Below are 23975 nucleotides of genomic sequence, written 5' to 3' on the forward strand. Positions count from 1 at the left end.
TCAGTGGACACATGTAAAAACCCAGTGGTAGTGACAGACACCATTTGAATCAGTGGGTTTGTGTTCAAACCCAAGGAAAAAACCAGTTGTAGTGACAGACACCATTTAAATCAGTGGTATTGTTCAAACCCAAGTAGGAAGAAAACCAGTGGGAGTGACAGACACCATTTAAAGTAGTGGTAGTGTTCAAACCCAAGTAAAAACGGTGGTAGTGACAGACACAATTTAAATCAGTGGTAGTGTTCAAACCCATGTAAAAAACCAGTGGTATTGACAGACACCATTTAAATTAGTGGACACATGTAAAAACCCAGTGGTAGTGACAGACACCATTTGAATCAGTGGGTTTGTGTTCAAACCCAAGGAAAAAACCAGTGGTAGTGACAGACACCATTTAAATCAGTGGTAGTGTTCAAACCCAAGTAGGAAGAAAACCAGTGGGAGTGACAGACGCCATTTAAAGTAGTGGTAGTGTTCAAACCCAAGTAAAAACAGTGGTAGTGACAGACGCCATTTAAATCAGTGGTAGTGTTCAAACCCATGTAAAAAACCAGTGGTATTGACAGACACCATTTAAATCAGTGGACACATGTAAAAACCCAGTGGTAGTGACAGACACCATTTGAATCAGTGGGTTTGTGTTCAAACCCAAGTAAAAAACCAGTGGTAGTGACAGAAACTATTTAAATCAGTGGTAGTGTTCAAACCCAAGTAGGAAGAAAGCCAGTGGGAGTGACAGACACCATTTAAATCAGTGGTAGTGTTCAAACCCATGTAAAAAACCAGTGGTAGAAACAGACACCATTTTGAATCAGTGGGTGTGTATCAAAACTTCTTCTACCCTTGAAAGTCGACCACCTTCAATCATGGCACAACTCAAGAACATTTTTTTACTGAATCAAAAAATGAACGTCGAGGGGATGGAATTACCCTCAGTAGTTTTTGGCGCAGCATTGTGAGCGATTTGAAACTGCTGGAGCAGCCAGTTTCCAGGAGTTTTTGCGGGGGGGGGGGGGTTATAAATGAGTCATAAGTTAGGTACAGTCAGGTAGCGGAGAACTTTTTTCCAAGGGACAAAAAGATAACACTCCCAATTGTCTCCTCTAAAAATTCCAAAGTATCAAAAAAAATGCAAACTTAGTTACAGGGTGGCCAGAAATATCGGGTACCCCTAAGAAAGTTTTTCATTAAAAATATAGGTTGGCAACGCGAAATAGATGCATATGATTGGTGGAATGTTATCTCTCCAGTCAAACAACCAATCATGTGCTATCATTATTATCATTCACTGTGACCAACCGAAGTATTTTAGCAGAAAACTTTTGTAGGGGTACCCGATATTTCTGGCCACCCTGTACCTAGTACCTACCTATAGATTGTAGGTATACTGTAGATACTCGCAGTAGGCGATTTTTTTTAGAAATTTCCATGTCAAATTTTTTCAATCAACCACTGACATCTTCTACCAGCTTAAAAACGTATTGATTTAAGTGAGGTTTTTGGAATTTCTCCAGAAAATAGGTTATATTTTTCATGAAATTTAAACAGGAACGAGCGGAGTGAGGGCAAAAATTTTCGAAATTTTTCATTCCAGAGGGTTAAAAGAATATCATTTTTGATTGTGAAATTGATTTTCCTGGATTTATCACTCCTCGGATTTGAATAAGAACTTTTCAGAAATTTCAATTTCAAAAAATTTGGCCGAGCGAAGCGTGGTCAAAAGCATTAGAAATTCATAATTATTCAAGAAACAAAAAAACAACGTTATTTTTTTCATGTGATTCGATATTTCCACTCTTAAAATTTGAAAAAACTGCTGTAAAACACAATTTGGCCAACGAAACAAGTAAGAAGTAGGTTTAGGTACCTTTTGAAAATTTGTAATGCAAGAAATAGAGAGAAATTTTTCTAATCTGCGGATTTCTTTGACCCTGTGGAGTGATTATAGCCCGATTCACCCCCCCTCCCCCTAAAATAGAGCTATGTGCTAGAGAAAGTAAATTCATGCTGGAGGCTTTTGATCGACCAAAAAATCGTTGCAATTGATTCGGAGGAATCGATTTCAGGGGATAGAAACAGTTTTGAGTAATTTGTCAGCCGTTTAAAAATTTACAATATCGGAATTTTTTTTCAATTTGAAATTTTTCAACCAGTAAAAAAATACACTTTTCAACTCGCCATCCCAGATTTGCGATTTATCCACCTCAATTTATCTATTTGCAGTAAAGAACTCATGACATGGATTAAAGTTTCAGGTACAGACATTATTGACGACGTCTTCTGGAACGATGTAATATTGCTGGAGAAAAGTATGACTATATAGCTGACAGTGAGCGTTTATAAATCAGTATAATTTTCATCTTTATTTTCGATACATCAATTTCGGCAGCTGAAAATTTGGTTCTGAGGTCAGGGTGATTTCCGTTAACTCGTGAGTAAGGCAGTTCTGAAAACTTGCGGAATAAAATTTTTCCAATCGCCCGTTTTGGGGGACAAAGTTGGTATTCAGCATATCTACTGTCTAGTGAGCTGCAGTACTGGAGTGGTGAAATTCTATTAATGAAGTCAAACACCCTGACAAATTTGGCTTTACTGTATGTACTCAAAGTTAATCACTTTTCAAATAGGCACTACATATTTGGTCTCATAAAATTTATTATAATTACATCGCAAACCATAAACGAGTATTTTTGTGAAATATTCGATCACTTCCCTTTCAATTTAAGATTAGGCATTCGCATTCGAAGTAGTTAAACAATAAAATGTGTTCTTATGCAAATTTGTTTGTTCCATTGTGTTTCCAAATGCTAATAAATAATGCAAAAATTGCAATGGAAAGTCCAAAGGCTTGCATAAATTTTCAAATAATGTTGCAATGTAAGCGAGTACGGCCAACAACCCTTTCGAACTCATTTTTGAAAAATTTGTGAAAGTAAAAGCACAATCGAGTAATCGTAATTAAACTACATGCTTACGTATAAGGCAACGTTTGCATATATGCTTCAATTAAATAATAATTTTTCCTTAATTATTTTAATTTAATAATCATTGAATGTATTCAATTGAAATTTCTCATGTACTGAAATTTATAAGAAAGTATTAGTACATATTCACAAGCTATTATGCAAGTGAAAAAAAATGGGTAGCATATGCAAAAGTCTGATATATACCTACCCATAATTTTATGACAAGCTCGAGTAGTAACTAGACTTTTTAAAAGTAGGTGCATAAAATTCCTAGTTCGAATAATTACCTCGCTACCTATATAAATTATTGATCAATAATTTGAATTTTATCTGCAGCATGATTTCAGTAAGTATTTTTATTCCTTTTTTCAATTTCAGATAAGTGCATCAAAAAGTCTATTTTATTATTTATTTTTTTCACAAAAAAATTGTGACTGTTTGAATTTTGAAATACCAATTTTTACTCAATGAGATGCCTGTTTTGTTTACAAATTATGACCGGGTATTCCCGGTAAAATTGGTGAAATGCCCCTGTCCTCGGATTTACATTTTTGATAAGACATTGTTGGGTAGGTAGTAGGTACCTTTAAAAAAATGTTGCAGCCAACAAATCCCCTACTTCACCCCTTTGCCTACTATGGCGAAAAATCGCTTTGTTTCGAAAAAAAATACTTCAATCGAGTTTGGAATAAAAAATTTTGAATTCGCTCAGAATAGTACATAATACTATAGAAGAGACATGAGCCTAATCACATGATTTTTTTCAAGATTTTCTGTCCCCTCAGGGGGAAGATATTGATAAAAGAAAATTTGAAACCACCATATCTCAAAACCTAATTCAAGCACACGAATGTTTTTTTCCTTTCAAAAATATATCTGATTTTCCTTCAGGTGGGTCATCTTTGAAAACTCAAAAATGAGTTTTTTGTGTCATGGCACCATCAAGAAAAGCGAGACTGCCAGTGATATAATTCTAAAATTCTGCATGCGAGCCTCCAAAACCAATAGAAAACCAAACAACTTCTTGAAAACTCAATTTTGGGCCCATAAAAGCAGTTAGGCACCCCCTCCCCCATTTCGGGACGAAAGAAGATTGACAATATCGTTATCATATGAATCAAACCCGCTGAATATGAAGTTGGATTTGCAGTTGGACCCTCTTAAGGGTCACATTGGGCCTGGGGGGGGGTACTGAATGGTCTAATGACACTCTTAAAGGGGAGTTCAAAAAAAATCATTTGAGAAAAGATGTCTGCAACTTTTATAGATTACCTAGATGAAATTTAAAACCACACACGCTTTTTCTAAATAAACAAACTTTCTTCCACAGAATCGGACTACTCTTCCAAACATCAATCATAGTAAGAAATATACCTACCTACGAGTACGTTAACTTCAAACGAATCATTGATTCAGTATTTATGCAAACTCAGCTCACACTAATTCCTTACAAATTATTCTTGTATACTTCTTTTTCATCAAGAAATGTATCTATACCAAAAATTACTGCTCACCATAATAATACCAGTACTCGTAGTTTCGAGCTTCGATCACTTTCAAGATGGTCAAGGACAAAAAGTTGAAGTTCCGCCAGAAGCAGAGGACTTCAATGAAACAACTACATCAGGTAAGGCATATCTCGAGACGTTTATTGAAGCAGCACTGAACGAAAGATTTGAAAATGAATCGAATAAATATTGGTCGGTACAAGAAGCACGAAAAGTTATAATGAAATATGACGGCGATTATGATCCTAGATTTGCAAAAATTATTGATCAACAATCTTACACATTTAGTAATGGTACTTACAATACGATCACTCCTGATACACAACAAATCGTACGAGTATACAAATGGCGAACAAATGTTGAGGATTTCTCCTTCTGCTGCCATTTTGCAGCCGAAGATATACGACGAACGATATCCATCTTGGATAAAAACCCAACTATTGAAACACCTGCAGCATTAACTAATTTACGTAATGCTGAAGAATTCATCTGGCTGGTGTTTGAATTTTTGAACGATACCATACCATACGACACAGCTTCTAATGAATATATCCAAATGTCTAAATGGAACCACAGCTGGAATAACTGGTATGGATTATCAATCAATTTTCCTAATGTGCTGGCTTATTATATGATGGTTCCTTTTAAAGTACGCCAAATAAAATCTAGTGAAATCCTCACCAATATACACAAAATAATTAAGACACCGTACAGAAGTTTATCGGCTAATCGTGATGGCGCAAATGCCATAAGTATGTTCGGACCATGGCTCATTGGGCAAATCTATACTTTCAATTGTGATGAAAAAGAATTCAAGACAAATATACTCGAAAGATCAGCGGTGTATGATAACATTACATCGGATATTAGTTTGCGTTACCGTCAAAAACACTTGGAGAAAGGACTTCATCGCGATGGAACATATATATCGCACGCAACTGTTCTTGGCTTTGGTTATTTGAAATTATTATCGTCGAGGATTACCTTGTACGCGTACGCATTTGACAAAACGTTGAAATACGAGTATACACCTCCACGGCATTGGAATCGAGCTGCGGCGCTGCTACTTCATCAACACGTTGCTCGTGGCCCTCCTGGTATACTCAATCGAGGTAGTAGTTTCATTTCTGAAACTAATTCAGCAGCATTGCTGGGTTGTAAAATAATGCCACTAGCTCGAATTTTACGTGTCAATGCGCACCAGTGCAGATTCTTTGCGCGGGGTGTAACTGCTGGTCTTGGTTTCTTCGAGGCAGATAAAAGTAGCGACTTGTATTCTCAATACTGGGTTCAATCGCGCATTCCATACCATGTGAATTCCAGCAGCCGAATTCCGGAATTTAAATACGCGTACGGTTTAATATTTTCCACAGATCACGAAGATTACATCCAACTGAAATCTCGAGCAACAACTACAGACATTTACTATCCCACCAATGATTCGTGGTGTTTGGTTGGGAGCTTTGGTTGGAACGCTGCGGATAGGCAAGAGTTTCTGCGACAAAATTATTCGATAAATGAGTACGGCAAATATCGTGTCTACGAGTATATTCGTTATGCGCATCATGTTGCAAAACAAGTAGTCATAAATTTAGAAATTGATAATCGTCAAGGGGATAAAGAATTGCGTATTCGATATAGTTTAGTCGAAGTAGATCCTCATGTGATTGACGATACTTATAAGAATAACTTGCGAGTGTTGAAAATTCCAATAGGGACTGTTGCACGTCTGCGGCATATTGTGAACTTGGAGAGTTGTAAGATCAGTACGACGGTTCTTGACGAAAGTAATATGCCCAAACCAATGTGGTCAGATATTGACACTAAACGGAAGATTTTATTTTCATATGAATACCTGGACCGTAACGATACGTGGATTTTGAATACAAAGGACAATGTAGTATCGTCGTCTGTTTCAGGCGTGTATTCGTGTGCCGCTCCTTTGCCCGATGAATTGGAAGAAAAATATATTCGTAATAATAAATTTGTCTTTGAGGACCTCGATCGAAACACATATATAAGAGCTCCTGAAACTAGCCTCTCTTACAGATCTCAAGATTAAAAGAAAAGATCATTTTTTCTGAAAGCTTTATAGCTCGAGCTCTCAGCTCAGAGGCGGCAGAAGGTGTATGCCAGTTTTTTTGCGATACGTCAAACTTCTTGCCATGGGGCAGTTTTTTTCAAAATAAAAAACTGTGTAAGTACATGAGATGGTATCACAGAGCTCGTACTAAGTGACTGATTAAACTTTTGGGTACCAACTTACTTTTCCAAAATTTTAGAATTAAAGTTGTCTACTTATATGTACCAGAGCTGTGAGTCCCTAATGATTTTGGGATTGGGTTTTGGTTTTGGGATCAAAATTTATTCATTTTAGGATTGGATTTGTTTAGTTTGTTCTTCTAAATTTTTATTTTGGTTTCAGGATTGGTTTCAGAATTGAAAAAATTGTTTTGGTTCCAGGATGAATTGGTTCCAGTTTTGGGATTTTCATTTCAACCAATTTTAAGCCAAAATTGACTAATGAACCCTGCAAAGGGTCTAAAAATGAGAGGTTTTGACATGAGGAATCTGATGGTGTAATTAGTTCAATGTTTTAAATGCATATTTTGCTCAATTTGTCTAGGAATTTCTATTACAATCTGAATGAATGATGATAAAATCATCAACCTTTTAGCTATATAGACGGCTACTCTAACGTGAAATTTTCCCACTGCTTTTGTCGCCAACTCTGTTGATTTCTAATTGGAAACAAATGCATCTGCGCAGTGCGCATGTGTCAGAAAATAATGGAACGGATTAGTGGTGGTAGTGGTATGTTTACTGTTTACATAAGATGCACCTGGGTAAGTCCAAATTTGGGGTAAGTCCAAATTCCTGCTCTAGTGCCTAGAGGTTTGCAAATTCCGAAGCACTACCCAGCAGTGACTTAAGGGTACTACCCCTTCTTCACCATGACATGAAATTTTTTGGAATTCAGTTCCATTTCACATGTTTTTGGTTTAATTGTATTTTGTTGTTGTTTTGAATTTGTTTTCAAATACAGATTTTCTATCTTTTAGTTTTTTGCATATGTGACCCCGCCAGACAAAATCGACCATTTTGACAAAAAAAGTGTCCAAAATAATTACGTTTAAAATGAATCTTAAGGGTTGAAAGATCAGATTTTTGAAAAAAAAAAACATTTTTTGAAATTTTGTCGAAACTGTTGATTTTGCAGGCTTGTTAACCAGTTTTTAACCATTAACCGTAATCGCAAATTAACCGGTAAATTGACCAAAAAAAAAAATTAACCGTAACCAAAAAACCTTTTTTTTTGAAATATCACTAACCATAACCGTTTTCTGAGATCAAAATAAACCGTAACCATAACCTTAACCGAAAAATGTTTAGAAAAAAACCTGTTACAAAATTTTAAAATTCATTTGAAGGGCTAATTGTGAAAGTCACCTTAGTCATTTTTTTGTTTACACAACTTTAAATATTTTTTTTTCATATTTCATCAATTTTAAAGGGAAAAATGAGTATTGTAATGCATTCTGGGATAGTTGAACATGTTTTTTTAATACTTGACCATGAAGTTTTTACATTATCACTGAAGCAGGACAACAATGTATTCATTGATTATGTACAAAAATCACTGCTGACTAAGGCAACTTTCACAATTAGCCCTTCATTTCTTTTTATCTGAGTTTTTTTTCAATGTGATTTGTAGTGATTTGAAATTTTAATTTAAAAAATGATCAAAAGATGAAATATTACCAGTTTTTCAATTTTTTAAACTTCAAAATTTCAAACTCCGAAAGATTTTTTGGAAATTTTCAAATTTTCAACTGTAATTTTAACCATTAACCGAACCACCAAAAACTGTAACCTTAACCTTAACCATTAACTGAAAAAAATGGTCATCAATAACCGTAACCTGGACCTTAACCGTAACTTTAAAAAATGAATAACCTTAACGTAACCTTTAACCGAAATTTTGAATTTCTTGTTTAATTTTTAACCGTAACCTTGACCGGAAATTTTTTTTGGTGAACAAGCCTGCGATTTTGTCAGGCGGGGTCACATATATGGGAAGAACCGTACGTTCTAGTGAAAATCTGATGAGAGTGATCTCAAAGAGAATTAAATTCCTGTCTTTGAACCACATGTCCGCAAAGTTGAGCCTGTTCTGACTCACCAAACACTTTATATGTATTTTATTCCACTGAGCAAAAGCTACTGTGTCGATCGCGCTCAAATTTTTACCATAAGTAAAAAACCCTTATGGAAACCTACATAATAAATTTGAGCTATATTGGTTCATTTGTAGGAGAGTAACAGCTGATCAAAGTTGAAATTGTCAAAAACTCATTCGGACTTACCAGGGTGCACCTTACATCAATTCCTGAGGCATGCATGCATGCACAGATGCATTTGTTTCCAATTTGAAATCAACAGAGTTTGCGACAAAAGCAGGAGAATTTTGCGTTGGAGCAGCCATCTATATAACTAAATGTTTGATAGCTAAAATGATGTAAAATTACAATTTATCAAAATAAAATTGGAGGAAAAATCAAAAATTGAAATCCCAAAACCTAAGTAAATGATTTTGTTTCAGTTCTGGGATTGTTTTGGATTCAAAATTATATCAGTTCCAGGACTTTATTGCTTTCAGGATCAAGAAGAATAATTGATTTCAGTTTTGGGATTGGATTTGAATTTGGATTTAATTGTTCCAGTTTCAGGATCGTTTCAGACCCACAGCTCTGACATAAGGGAAAAAAATTCTCAAAAATTTAAATTGTCCCACCCTCGCTTTTTACCACAAATTTCAAAAATTGCCAAAAATAGTAGTGAAACTACCACAATTTTGGGAAAACCAACATAGTGATGTAATTAAAAGAGCTTATCAAGAATTGATACCTGCATAATTATACCAAAATTGTGTTAAAATATTCACAGATGGATCAAAATATGGCTCATTTGTTACATGTCCATTGGACAGTGCTTAGTGACAAGTTTGGTATCATTCAATATTCTTTAGTATGTATCATTCCACTCAATTCTCTCAGCTGAATTATTTGCAATCAAATTAGTAGTTCAACAAACTTCAAGCAAGCAAAATAAATCTCTCATTCTTACTGACTCAGCTAGTGCACTTCTTTGCCTATTGAATCAGCATCATCATTCTCAACATCCACTGGCTAAAGAACACTTCCTTTCAGTTAGGTCACAATGACATGGATTCCAGGACATAAAGGCATTGAATGAAACAAATCAGTTGACAAAATGGCAAAAGAAGCAGCCTCACTTCAACTAGTACCAAACATACCAGTCTATATAGTGCTGACTTCAAAATTGAATCGAAATTGCATCATTAAACTTTCAGTTAAATTCTGGCCCACCTCCTACCAAATCAACCTCCAAGAGGAAACAGCTCTGCGTAAAATGCATATTGGACACTTGAAAGTCACACATGCCTATCTCCGAGAAAAAAAACCTCCATTTTTAATTGACTGTCCGAAATATTGCGAATTAAAAATAAGTTCAAGTTACCAAATACAAATATATTATCAGAGAGACTATTGCCAACCTGTTTAAATTTCTACACTCCAGCGGACTTCTAAAAAGACCAGCTTTTTATGAAAAATTAGACAACTTCTCGCTTATTTTTACCAAAATTGCTAAAAGTCTCTGTTTTTCATTTGACGTTGTGAAAAATGTGCATTTTCTTTCATAAATTAAAAAAGTCTTGCTATTTTGCCAAACATTTCTAAAAAGTCCAGCTTTTTGTTTACATTGTCAATGTTGCTTTTTTGCAAGAAGTTCCAAAAAAATTAATTTTATTTACCCCAAATATTTTTTTAAAAGTCTCATTTTTTTGCCAAAACATTGCGAAATAATAAAGATTCTCACTTTTTTGCCAATTAGGTAATTTTTAAAAAGTTGTGGTTTTTTGCTAAAATTGCCAAAAATCGAATCGAATTTTCTTTTCTTTTTTTCATGAAAATTTTTTTAATGAAGTCGGTTATTTTCTTGATAAAATTTTTAAAAGATTCTAGTTTTAGGTATCAAAAAATGTGGGTGAAAAGATTGTAGGCGGGAGTTGGGAAGAACTTATCTGATATCGCACATGCGACTCATTAAATTATTATTGGGAGATCTAGGCAAATGATTGATTAGGTAGGTACCGAAATTATTGACGCATGAATAAAATCAGTACTATATAGGTACTCGTATTATTCCCAATTCCCATTTACTGAATTTGTTAATTCCTTATTTACATTTCTATGCAGACACAGATGAATTACCTATACGATGAAATATAGGACGAAATTATTCAGAGCTAGATAGAAAACAAACAAATCTACAAAACAAATTGCTACGTCCAATCGTTTCAAATCAAATTTGAAGGGTTATCAGCGTGTCCACGCGTTTCTCAAATATGTACATTCGATCGTGAAGATCCAACTTAAAATGGTTTGATTTCAATTATTTTAAAATACATAAATATCCAATTCTGAGCATTTTTTTCCCAGCCAGAATGCTTGGATCTGCACTTCTTAACAAATAATATTAAGTACAATTTATGAAATTGACCAACTTACTAGTAAAGTAGTCATACGTGTCTCCTTTCATCTCAAGGTCTAATTATCAGAATACAAAAAACTCAACGGCATAAAAAATGCAGTCATCCAGCTGTGAGGATCACAAAATTCCAAAAACATACTATCTACTTTTAAATTTCATGTCAGTAACGAATATTTTGCATTAATAGCGTAGCATATAGGTATTACTTTTCCTGATGGACCAGGAACGCCCAAAAATACTTGATAACACGCGTCGAAAAGACATTTGGTGATTTGTGATTGGCTAAAAACGGGACAAATCAGTGTTGTTTAATAATGCAAATCTACGTTCAATGCAGACTTCTACCTAAAATTAAGGTATATAATTCAACTAAAGCACTTATGCCATTTGGATAAGAATGATAATATGCCAGGTCGTGTTTTGTGCACACTCAAACAAAGATACCACAACAGAAATGGTATACTACCGGGTGACTTAAAAGTCCTGCAACCGAAAAATTGGTTCCTTGAAAAAATATCAACAGCCAAAAAGAAATGAAATGGCAGTCGTTGCATAGCAGAGACTCCAAGTGATTCACAGCTAATAAACTTGTTCCCTTGTAATGATTCTTCCACAACATTTTTAGTATAAAGTAAAAATTTTTGATTTTTCACGAAAAAATTTTTAAAGTTTTTTTTCCTGAAAAATTAAATAACGATCGGCGAATGGCGGGGGGTGCATCATCTGGTGAAGACCATCGTGTAGCGTTGCATAAGCCACCTTAAAATAATCCGACGTAGGCAACCTTTCGTACACCTATGATAATTGTCTGCTTGGTAATATAATTCAAGTATGCCTGGTCTGCCCCTGCAAAATGTGCGCTATGCAATTCGAATGGGGGGTGAAACTTTAATTACTTGGGGGAGTACCCTCCTACTATTAATAACAACGCAATTGAAAAAGCCTGCTCATAAACGTATTTTTTATTTTAAAAAAAAATTGTGGGTTGCGTAACTTTTGGGTCACCCGGTAAAAGCCTAAAAATTGCGCTTAACAGGAAAATTGAGGTGAAAAATCATCAAGTTGACGATACATGTACCTAACCTATCAATTTTAGATCAAAAGCATGATTGATGGATCACGTAGTCCGAACCAAGGGGGAAAAAAGGGTGAAACAGTATTTTCGTTCGAATTCACGATCTACATACTAGTATTATTATTTAGGCTGAGCACAAAAATCAAACAGCCTACAACAAAATCTCAAATACTTCACTATGATGCAAGCAAAGTAGGTACCATACATCCTATAAAGAATGTAGTCAATACAGATAGGTTTAAAATTCCAACAAAAAACTGTCAACATTTTTTTCCCAAAATGTTCAATGAAAAATAAAGTTTCACAACAAACCTTTTCTTCAAAATATTGAAATTAAAAAAATTGCTTTGGGAGAAATAAAAAGTTGCAAAAAAAAAACAAAACAGGCGATTGGTCGAAATCTCTTTACAACATCCTACTTCCTGTGTCACAGAAGACTTCCTCAAAAAATGAGAGAAATTAAATTTCTAAAACATCCACAATTTGTATCACAACTTTTGAAAAAATTCTCATTCTTGTAAATTCAAGACAAAAAAAAAAAAAAAAAAAACTCTTACGTGGGTACTTAAGAACTAGGAACAAGATCATAAATACATGCGAAAATATTTTCATTTTGTTTTTTACAAATTTCTCTCGAAATGATTGATATCAATTTTTCATTGAAAAAAAAAGAAAAATCTTTGGTAGGTATGTAGATGTACCTAAATAGGGAAATATTTTCGCAAAATATTAGAAATTTTTGGCGAAAATTCGTCACCAGAACTAAACATTTTCTCTTGTAATTAGGTAATTGTTTTTACATAATTTTTACGACACCTTTATCTTTTTACCAGATTATTTCATCAGACCAGAACAGAAGCAGTAGATGCCGAAAAACTATCAAAATTTATTTTCGAAATCAAAAAAATCGTTGTATTCACTTCTCTACTGCAAGTTCATTATTTAGGCTTGATAAAATTCCAAAAATTCCTCATTTTTTACAACTTTTGTTTTGAATATCTTTGCTTGAAGATTTTCTTCAAATTTTGAATTCCCTTCCTAATCAATTTTCATACTTGATAATTGATATGGCCTTCAGAACAGAATTCTGAAATTGAAGTTAAATTCAACAGGGTGACAGGGATCCTGATAGGGAAGTACATCACGTAGGCCTGATCCAAAATTTTCATAGGCTAATTATAAGCTTCCTTTGAACCTACCTGATGCATAAAGCGCACGTATCTTTTATCAAAGTACATAGCCGTATCTTGACCACATAAAATATAAAATAATCTCATCGCAAATTAGGTACGTACAATTATACATCACGATCTTATCACAAACACCAACCACATCACATCAACATATTACCATAGGCAAGACACTAGCTACTAAGATGATGAAATAATAATTACCGTTAAAATGAGCAAAAACACTCGAGGTGCAGATAGGTAAAAATTTTCATGATTTTCGTACAAATCGGTACCATTTTGTACCAGGACAAAGAGGGGAGAGAGAGGAAAACGTAGAAGAACTTCTCTGTTATGTGATACGACGAGGATGCAAACAATTATCAAACCGTTTCGAATAAGTCTAAGTACAAAGTAAACCCAGTTTGCTTATCAAGTTGATAATAAATGTAAAAAATTACAAGCACACGTACTAGAAATGAATACTAATACCTATACTCGAAGTGAAGTGTTTTAGAAAAAAAAACATACCTACAAACTAGGTGCCCATCATGTAGGTATAAGGCTAAGAAGGCCTATAAAAACTACAAACCTTGACCATGTAATCTTCTGTCAATCACAATACGATTGATACTCCTGGACGAAGCCTCTTGACAAACATCCATCGACATAAGATTACACTCGGAAGCTGGATTTTGCACAGAATGCATTAGGTTACCGTGTAGCATGTTATTTGAATTATGCAAAACGTGTTCGCCATCTTGCTCGACAAGGGTCCAAGCGTTCAACTCCATTTTTTTTCTTCAAACGGGCGTTAATTTATTCGACACTTGATCAAACGCCATCGAAAAATCGTCACAAAACACATGACGTATTAACGAAGAAAAAAAAACACCTAGGCCCCAAGAATAAGTCCGTCGAACTAGTTACACGATAAAATTTCCACTACATGTTACGTAATTTACAACACCTCCGTCGACTCATTTTACGTTAAACAAATTGTATAATTATCTCGAAAATAATATCGTCACACTTTCGACCAAATTAAGTAATCGGGCGAGAAAAAAACACGAATTTTTTTTTCAAGTGCACTTCGCGGCTAAAATTGTAATTAAAACGCGAACCGCCAATACGATGGTAAAAATCACACAGAAGGGTAGACTAGAAAAATGTACGAGGAAAGTGAATATAACTGGGGAGAGTAAGCGGAGCGAATATTTTAGCCAACGGCGAACTCTCGACAAACCATCCCCCATGCTTTTCAGCTTTTCACTTCAGCCAATAAAATAACCCACACGAAACCTAGTAAATCCTACTTTTACCGACGACGCGACGCGAATGTATAACTTTGGGTATATAGAAACCCTGCTATGTCATGGTCTGAGGATATTAATAAAATGTATTTTCACGTATTTCCAACTTTCCTAAACGATGTATTTGGACGATCGCGTGTACGTGTTTTATGAATCCTTCGCCTCATCCCTCATCGTTCGCCCGTCCTGATTCGGTTGCCACCCTTTAATGGCCAGCCTTATTTTATACCTTATTTTCACCTTACGTATACTGCAACGATTCTTCATGTGTACTGTGTAGGTATAGAAAAATGAAAGCTGTCCCGGCGCACAAGCAGCTCAATACTTCGGATGTCCATATTAAGTGTGCTTTCGATTCGCGGTCGCAAAACGACATCAACAACCGAACACCCACCCATCCAAATCCACTACCCTCTACTTTCTCTTCTCCCTTGTCCTATTTCCTTTTGAATAAACGCTGGTAATAAATGATCGGATGGTATATACGACGACGTGTGCATGTCCCCCTTTATTTACTGCTCGTCTAAAGGCACACGCGGCCTCTAGATTTTTCGTTGAAAAATATCCAAGGGTAACGCACTTTTTCATCATTTTTTTTAACGCTTCGAGTCTAATCGATTAAAGGTATACTTTTACCTAACCCTGTATTAAACGACACCGAATTTCTAGAGTTGACGCTAAGAAATTGTTTTTTGCCATTTACCAGAATTTTCTTACCACAACGTTACAGAAATGTTCACTCATCATTGATGAAAAAGTATAAGCATCATTACAACATTCAAACAAAACTCAAAATAAGTTCAACAAAAGCTGTTCTCGAATGAACAAAATACTGATGCAGTCTTCACCGTCCTCAGCCTTAGATACATATTAGAATGTATAAACATAGGTAACAGATGTGAACAAAAAGCTTGCACAGAACTACCCAAACTATCAACGTCTGGTGTTCTTTTTAAGAAAGGAAGTATGTTCAAAAATTGATGAAACCACTCTAAATTTCGTATAATCTGTAAATTTTTAAACATTTGAAAATTAATTTTTTTTGTTGGCATATCAGGTTGGCAAAAAAATATTTTGTAATCTCTTCTCAGTTCTCATGCCAATATTTCAGGAATTCGATGACCTTTCGTCAATGATTCTGTTTAACCAATCATCAAGATCAAATTTTCCAAGAGATTCACACTCTTAAGAGGTGGTGAGGCACTTGTCATTATTTGAGACTTGTCTTATTCAGGAAACATTCATGCAGGTTGTATTTGCATTTTGTCAATCCTGTGTCTATTAAGTGTTTTTCACTGTCCATAATGGAGGCCACTCCATGCCACATTGAAATAACTTCTGCATGATTCTTCCACTATAGCCAGGGATGTGAAGTATTTTTTCACATCACTGACTACACCACAGGTTCCAAGCCTCATATTTTCCCACCACATTAAAGCTCTTCAAATTCCTGAACTGATATTATGAAGCTGTGCCTGTATTCGAGTCTTAATTGCGACAGTTTGCTGTGTCCCAATATCCATACATCCAGTACAGAGGGTCGTTTGCCGTTTTTGTTTTTTTTTCAGCCTTGGATATGAATATGATATGATCTTGCACAGAAATTGCTGTGAAAGAATTCCACTCACTTCTTATAAAATTTGTCAAGAGGCGTTGTTTAAAGACACGTACACCATTATCAGTAAGGACTGAGTATTCTCAAACAGGACAGGCGTACTTTCCAAGTCTCCAACAACTTCATTTGAGTAACACAGGGCCAGCCCACTCAGCCCAGTGCTAATGTGTGCAGGACTTGGTTACTTACTTGCTTCCTGTGCAGAGCATTAAAACCGAAACCGAAACCGAAACCGAACCCCCCAAAAACCGATTAAAATTGCTCAAAACCGAAATCAGGAGCGTTATTTTCCCACAATCAAGACCAAAACCAAAACTGGAAGCGTTATTTCTCAAATTCAAAACCGAAACCGAAACCGAAACCAATTGAAAACTGAATTGGTTTGGGTTTAGAATTTCTCAGGTAATTTTCCTAATTATTGGGTAACGAATGCATTAATTCTGTATATTTGGTAAAAATAAAGTAAAAACAATGCATTCTATAGGTTAAAAATAATCGTACCATTGGATTCCCTGTGTCAAAAAAAAAAAACAATTTTCACCCCTGGTATGGTCATGATTATGCTTAAAAACTAATTAATCAAGCATTTTATTTAAAAAAAAGCTGAAGAATCAAAACCTAAAACCTAAAACAAAACCGAAACCAACTTCTTAGAAATCAAAACCTTGAACCAAAACCGAAACCAAAACCTTTATTTTTTCAAAAAACATAAAACCAAAACCGAGAGTGATATTCATTTGGCTTTTATGCCCTGTTCTTGTAAGCCTGCAAATTACATTAAATCACAAAACTAAAGGTCGCTAAAAATCGTCCCGACTTCAAATTTTAAAAACTTCTCTTATTACTATTCAATGGTAACACTTTTATATGTCACATGGGAACTATTGAAAGTTGGCCAAAAACTCCCTAAAAAAAAGTGTGAACTTTATTGGAAACCCAGTTTTTTTCGATAAAAAAGGGAGGGATGGTATTGAAGAAAAAGTCGCAAAAAAAGATCGCGAAAAGAAGGTCGCGAAAAGTCACGATTTTTGAATATCAAATTTTGGTAGAATACCCTGTAAAACAATTTGTGATATTGATACTTGATAATACATATTAATGCTCTAGTATTGATACTTTTTTGATACCTACAGAATTTTCAGCGAACTGATAAGTAGGTATATGTAAGTATAGAAAGAAGAACCAGCCGTAGGTATCTCTATCTTCATACAGTTATTACAAATAAAAAAAAATTTTAAAAGTTTTTCAAACCCAAATTTTTCAAAATGTTATAAAAAATTGAACAATTTTGACGTAATTTTGGGTTATTGAGAAGATTTTGCTCAATGCAACGCAAATGTCTTATAGGTCATAATAATTTGATTAAATATATATTTCCTCCATTTCTTTTTGAATACTCATTTGGACTTGGAAATTTGCGATGTAATATTTTATGATACAGCATACCCATTTTTTTTATCCGCATGGAATTTTTTAATCATCTCCACAATTTATAAAATTTCCAGTAAAATGAGCCTAATTTATTAGAGTATTTTTTTTTTTGCATATTCTATGTACCTATAGAAGCATAAAAAAGCATATTACTTGGGCATTTTTGAGAGAATTTTTCACGTTATTAGAGAATATTTCATCCAATTTCAAATTTTTGTACCTAATTTAGATAAGTGTAAATTGCATTTTTTTGAAAAATGCTTTATTTTTACATTTTTTTGGTTTGGTTACAAACCTTTTTGAACAATACACTTCTTGTGACTATTTTCTATTTTGAAAATTTTCAAAACAATCAAAATTGTTTGCAATTTTTCTTGTATAAAAATCACTAAAGAGAAAAAGAAAAAAAATATTTTTTGAGATATAACATTTTAAACTCCAAACACAATGTTGCTTGAAATTTTGAGTTGTAACGTTTGCGTTTCTCTAAGACCTTAAAATCGAAAACTGATGAAACCAAATCATTTTTATAAAAACGAAAACCCCAATCAAGCAAACCGAATATCTAACTCACGGTTGAAACCTCTAAAATGAGAAAATCAAAACCAAAATTCAAACTAAAATCAAAACGTTTGAAAATCCGGCACCGAAACCAATTTTCGTTCTGTTTTCGATGCTCGCTTGGACCTAAAAAATCGAGAGAATGCACAGTACGTAAAACTCGCATGTATCCATCAAGGTCCAATTCTCCCAAAATACTAAGCAAATCAGTGGATGGGCTTCTAACTCAAGTCACTATTGAGTGTCTGCCCAGTGCCCAGTCATCAATGATTGAAGAGTATCGAGATCAGCCATGAACAATGAACATGCAAACTCGTGATTTATTATTTGAGAAATCTGTTCCATCTGATATATTGATCCCTATATCCAGAATATAAATCACGTTGTGCTGAAATTTGTCAATATTTACGCTGTAAAAAAAAATCACATTTCTTCGAATGATTTCATTTACATACACATAATGTTATAAAAATGTGTTTTCATTTTTGTACATTTTCGTGCATCGTTATGAAAGGATAAATTTTACGATTAAATTCAAATTTATTAGCTCTACGATGCGAATTTGCTTCTATGTCAATCCCCTTTAAACACTAAACGCCTTCGGTATAGGTATCACGAAATACTGAAATATTAAGAGGTGTTTCAACTTTTCTTTTATAGGTACCTACATTCATTTCGTGCAAATTACCACGGTCGTATTGTTTTTCAGTAATTCTAATAAAAAGCTTTAGGTATCTGTGTATACGTGGATCAGTGAGTATCAAAGTTGACATGTTTATTAGTAAATCTCAAGAGCTTTACGTGTACAAGTTGACGATTTACTCGAGAGGTTAAATATTAACAAAAGGGGAACCACATCGTGTTTAAATATTTTGAGTAAGTATCCCCTACTCTCGTGATATACATACACGATTGACGATAGTGTAGGTAAGTTGTAGGTAATTTTCCAATTTCTCGAGTTTCTATATTGTTGCGCAGTAGCGAAAAATTTTTATGCATCGAACGAGGAAATATTGCGATTTAACGTGTTCGCGTAAATAATACTCAATCCCTCTATCATTCGTTGTGAATGTCTTTTTTTTCTCTCATTTTTCCCAAATTACTTTGCTTAACAACCAAATTGATCAAACATTTCGTTACCTAACCTTCCTTTTTGTATACTAATGGTTCTCTTTACGAGGCATGTTGTCGAAAAAGCTTTTATGCTGCGCTGTTCCACGTGAGTTTTGCGTCGTTGGCGAAACTTTAATTTTGTTATTTTATACTTGCTGGGAAATCTTTTTTGTCTGTGGGAGGATTCAGAATTAATTCAATGAAGAGTATTTCGTAGAGTTGCAATCTTGTTGGAAAATCATCATGGAGCTCAAGAATCAATTATTTAAAAAAATTATTATTTGATTGAAAATTAAATTGCCTAATTTGAAAATATTGAAGAACTGCTGTTCACAAATCGTCGTTTCATTTTTTTGGTTCCTGCAATTGCAATTTTTCGAATACCTAATGCAATGCTTTCACTCAAATTCTAAGAACCACCACTTCTATACCTACTTCATTTAGAGAAAAATGGCTGAATTTTTTTCCTGTTTTAAAAAGCTAGAATGTGTCATACACTTATCACTGTGATAAGTTGTCATATGTATAGCCTACGCTTGGTCAGACCGATCAAGCCTCTAAGCATTTAAGAGCTCTTCAAAGAATTCATCGTAATTATTTATCTTATCGCCAAACAATAACTCTTCGTGAGTTTAACTTCTTCACCAATTGTTGAAACTTCAAGTAAGTTTTATACATGTATATTATGCGTAACTGACGTAAGAATTCAAACAAAGCGAAATATCCACTCAATTAAAAATTTGCAACTAAACAAAAGGAATGAAGAATTTGTAATTTTTCACTGTGGATCTCTTCAATAGAACAAAGATTTCAGAAAATGATCAAGTTCAAAGAAGAAAGCAATATTTTTGAAAAAATTCCAAAAATTATTTAATTCTGTCAGTATTTTTTTCAAGTTGCCTCTGCATGGATCAGAGATGAGACAATGCGCAGAATATCAAGATTCAAGATTACAATACCGAGATTTTGGAAGAATTGAGAGATTGTGATTTTAGATGCTTCGTGAAAAGCTGTGAAAGTAGTTTGAGCAAGCCAAAAATAAAAAGTTAATTGAAAATCAATAAGTTTCATCAGTTTTTGGGTTTTTTACTCTATCAAGTTACTGTAAAAAAAAAACAAAAGTACAAAATGGCCTTTGATGAGTTTAAAAGAATTGGACAGCGTTGATAAGCCACCAGGCCACCACCCCTTCAAATTACACGATAGACATTCCATTCTTCCATAGCAATTTTTTCGTTCTATTGAATAGATACGTGGATTTGGATATAGGGTCACTACACGTCAATTGGACAAAGAAGTGGTAGGGGGGTTCGGCGATTTTTTTGAAATTTTTCCTGTGGAAAGACTTTTCGAAGGGATGACCAATGGCGCAAATCGCAGCCCTCTAGCCCATTTTTAAAGGCAGCCAGGGGGTGTCAAAGTTTTCAGTGAACCTAAAATATCATCCATTTCAGCAGTGGATTACTCGATAACCGCGATACCTTTCGTACAAAAAATTGGCTCAAAAAGTTTCAAAACGTAATTTTCATATCGTTCAGACTCTCAAAAATTCTGAAAAAAATATATTATGGACAACTTTTCATGCTGAACAACACATTGAAAAATAGCGATGGTACCATGTCGCAAAGTTGATTTTAAAAAATTTAAAGTTTGAGAAAAAATGCAATTTTTAAAATTAAAACATGAAAAAAAGTTTTGATAGGTGAAGTTGACTCATTTGACCCCTATTTTACCGTATCTGTTGAAAAAGTTGAAAAAACCCTTTCACTCGTTGAAATAAACTCCTCACAAAAAAGTCAAAATTTGAAAAAATTCAATTTTCAATTTCAAACATCAAAAAAAGTTTAAATTTATTCAGTTGTCTTATTTTGACCTCTTTCTGACGTATTTCGTGCAAAAGTTGATAAAAATTACAATCACAACAAAAAAATAAAATTTCGTTCATTTTTTGAATCTTTTCGAATTTTGATTTTTTTGTGAGGAGTTCATTTCATCGAGTGAAAGGGTTTTTTCAACTTTTTCAACAGATACGTAAAAATAGGGGTCAAATGGGTCAACTTCACCTATCAAAACTTTTTTTCATGTTTTAAATTTAAAAATCGCATTTTTTTCGCAAATTTTAAATTTTTTTGAATCAACTTTGCAACATGGTACCATCCCAATTTTTTGATATGTTGTTCAGCATGAAAAGTTGTGTGTAATATATTTTTTTCAGAATTTTTGAGAGTCGGAACGATATAAAAACTACATTTTGAAACTTTTTGAGCCAATTTTTTGTACGAAAAAAAGTGGCAACACTGATTTTTAAGATATTACCAAAAAGCCTTTCAAAACCCCTAACTATGAGAAAATGTTCCATTTTGGTAGGTATCGCGGTTATCGAGTAATCCACTGCTGAAATGGATGATATTTTAGGTTCACTGAAAACTTTGACACCCCCTGGCTGCCTTTAAAAATGGGCTAGAGGACTACGATTTGTGCCATTGGTCATCCCTTCAAAAGGTCTTTCCACAGGAAAAATTTCAAAAAAATCGCCGAACCCCCCCACTACTTCTTGGTCCAATTAACGTGGAATGGCCCCTCTGCATGGATCAGAGATGAAACAATAATGCGCAGAGTATCGAGATTTGAGATTACAATACCGAGATTTTGAAAGAATTGGGAGATTGTGATTTTTGATGATTTGTGAAAAGCTGTAAAATATAGTTTGAGCAAGCCAAAAGTAAAAAGTCAATTCTTAATGATTTAAAAATAAAGACATTGCATCGCACCTTCGGAGTAATAACATTAATCTCAAAAAAATCAATTTTGAGATTTTTGCACTTTAGAGGGTAATTTGACACCCTGCATCCAAAAATGTCACTTGTAGTGGTTTTTACTTTCAAGGTTGGTGCAAAATTTGCATTTGAATATCACTTAATAAAGTTTTCTATGAAAATCAATAAGTTTTATCAGTTTTTGGTTTTTCAACTCCGTCAAGTCACTGTAAAATAAAACCAAAAATATAAAATGGCCTTTGATGCGCTTAAAAGCATTAAGACAGCGTTGATAAGCCACCGCGCCTTCAAATTACACGATAGGCATCTCTTCCATAGCAATTTTTTCCTTCTATGGAATAAATACTTGGATTTGGATGCAGGCTGAATGCCAATCACAGAGCATTTCAATGCACCTACCCCCTATACCTATCAAAATGCAAACCTAATAAATAGCAATAAAATTGCAAAACAAATGAGTACATTTTCCGTTCGAGTACTAAAAAACTTTATTCAGTACAGGTCCATCATAGGATCAAAATCCAAAATATTTTCCAATATATTTCAAATTCCACCCAAAGAAATACCTACTAGGTAGGTAACTACGTACATGTTCAATTTTACATTTCATTCGTTGTTTCTAGGGCACATGAAACTATTTCCACGTGGAATAAGTATCTATCTATTTGTAAAGTAAACATAATCCCATCCTTTTCGAAGCAACCTGTTTACGTGCATTGGCATTTCATTTATGTACATCGTAGCTATGTAAACCTAATAGCCTACAAATTATAATGTATTTTCTTCGGAAAATTTTCCAATACGACCGGGTAAAAAAATCGAGGAAAATAATAGGATACACAATTAAGATATTATCATTTTAATAACCATTATTAATTTGAAATGCGTGTCGTCAGCAAAAAAGCAATTTATTCACTTCATGGTTTGTTTACCAGTTACCATAGGAACGTAGGAATTTACTATTTCAACCCCCTAAGCATATCTGCGAATGGGAAAACGTGGGAAAAATTCTATTGGTCGTCTTTAAAACACCCTTGAACATCGATGGCATTTCCACTCGGGGCTAGGAATATAAAAAACATAGTCTCGCGTGTTTCCAATAGACGATGGAGAGCGGTTGAAAATTAATTTAATACTTGAGGGAAAAAAATTCGATGCGTACAATTTGACACGATGAAATTTACTGCTTCTATGTAGCGTTTCATTTTACCTACTATTACAGTATTTCTATTAGTCTAGTACTGTACTAGAAAATTGGGGTTGCATGGTAGAGTATAGGTAAACTTTAATGACGTTGATTTTCTCTATTAAAATCACTCACCATCGACACTCTGCAAGCTCATCAACGCATTGACCACTTGTTCTTCATCTAGGGCATCCATCATCTGATTCCACCGAACATATTACCGAATACAATTAACATTCATATTCGTGAAAAAAACACCAATTAATTCACCATCGCAGACAGTTTGGGTGATGATTAAAATCGCGGATTATGTCATCTTTACGATAATTAATCACATCAGATGTAAAAAAGATACACGCGAGTAATTAAAACTTGAATGAGAACGTAAGTAAAAAGTAAAACTTTTGATAAAATTGCGCACGAATTAATTGATAATGAAGAATCATCAAGTTGTTTTCGACCGAAATACCGTCAAAAATCGAAAGATCGAACCTGATCGAACCAGTTTATCGATGTTTATCTTCAATAGGGGTTCAAGAAATGGTCGCTAGGAGCGCGTTCATCGGTGATGGCCAAAAATAATTATGATAAAAATTAAAATAAAATAAAAAATGATGAATCAATGATCATTGATCATCACATCATTCATCATAATTCATGATATTGAATATTGATAATATTAACA

General features: G+C 34.2%; 2 protein-coding genes across 6 annotated transcripts in view; one reads left to right on the forward strand and one right to left on the reverse strand.

Annotated features, from left to right (window-relative positions):
• Positions 1–23729, reverse strand: part of LOC135843754 (myelin regulatory factor-like protein) — a 38665-nt gene extending 14936 nt beyond the window's left edge. Inside the window, exon 1 of one of the 5 annotated variants that reach the window (XM_065361759.1) lies at positions 23426–23729. In XM_065361759.1, coding sequence (XP_065217831.1) covers positions 23426–23489 — 64 coding nt within the window. In that variant the 5' untranslated portion in view covers positions 23490–23729. Of the gene's footprint in view, positions 1–11067; positions 11120–13886; positions 14426–23425 lie in introns of those variants that run through there. The other 4 variants (XM_065361758.1, XM_065361755.1, XM_065361757.1 and 1 more) reach the window with 4 other exon arrangements.
• LOC135845258 (uncharacterized) lies at positions 3201–7169 on the forward strand. Its single transcript, XM_065363724.1, has 2 exons — positions 3201–3312; positions 4297–7169. Exon 2 carries the CDS (start codon positions 4452–4454, stop codon positions 6534–6536), a length of 2085 nt encoding a protein of 694 aa, XP_065219796.1. The 5' UTR covers positions 3201–3312; positions 4297–4451; the 3' UTR covers positions 6537–7169.
• Positions 23730–23975: the final 246 nt, after the last annotated feature.

This window comes from Planococcus citri, chromosome 4, assembly GCF_950023065.1.
Source record: "Planococcus citri chromosome 4, ihPlaCitr1.1, whole genome shotgun sequence".
Lineage (NCBI taxonomy): Eukaryota > Metazoa > Arthropoda > Insecta > Hemiptera > Pseudococcidae > Planococcus > Planococcus citri.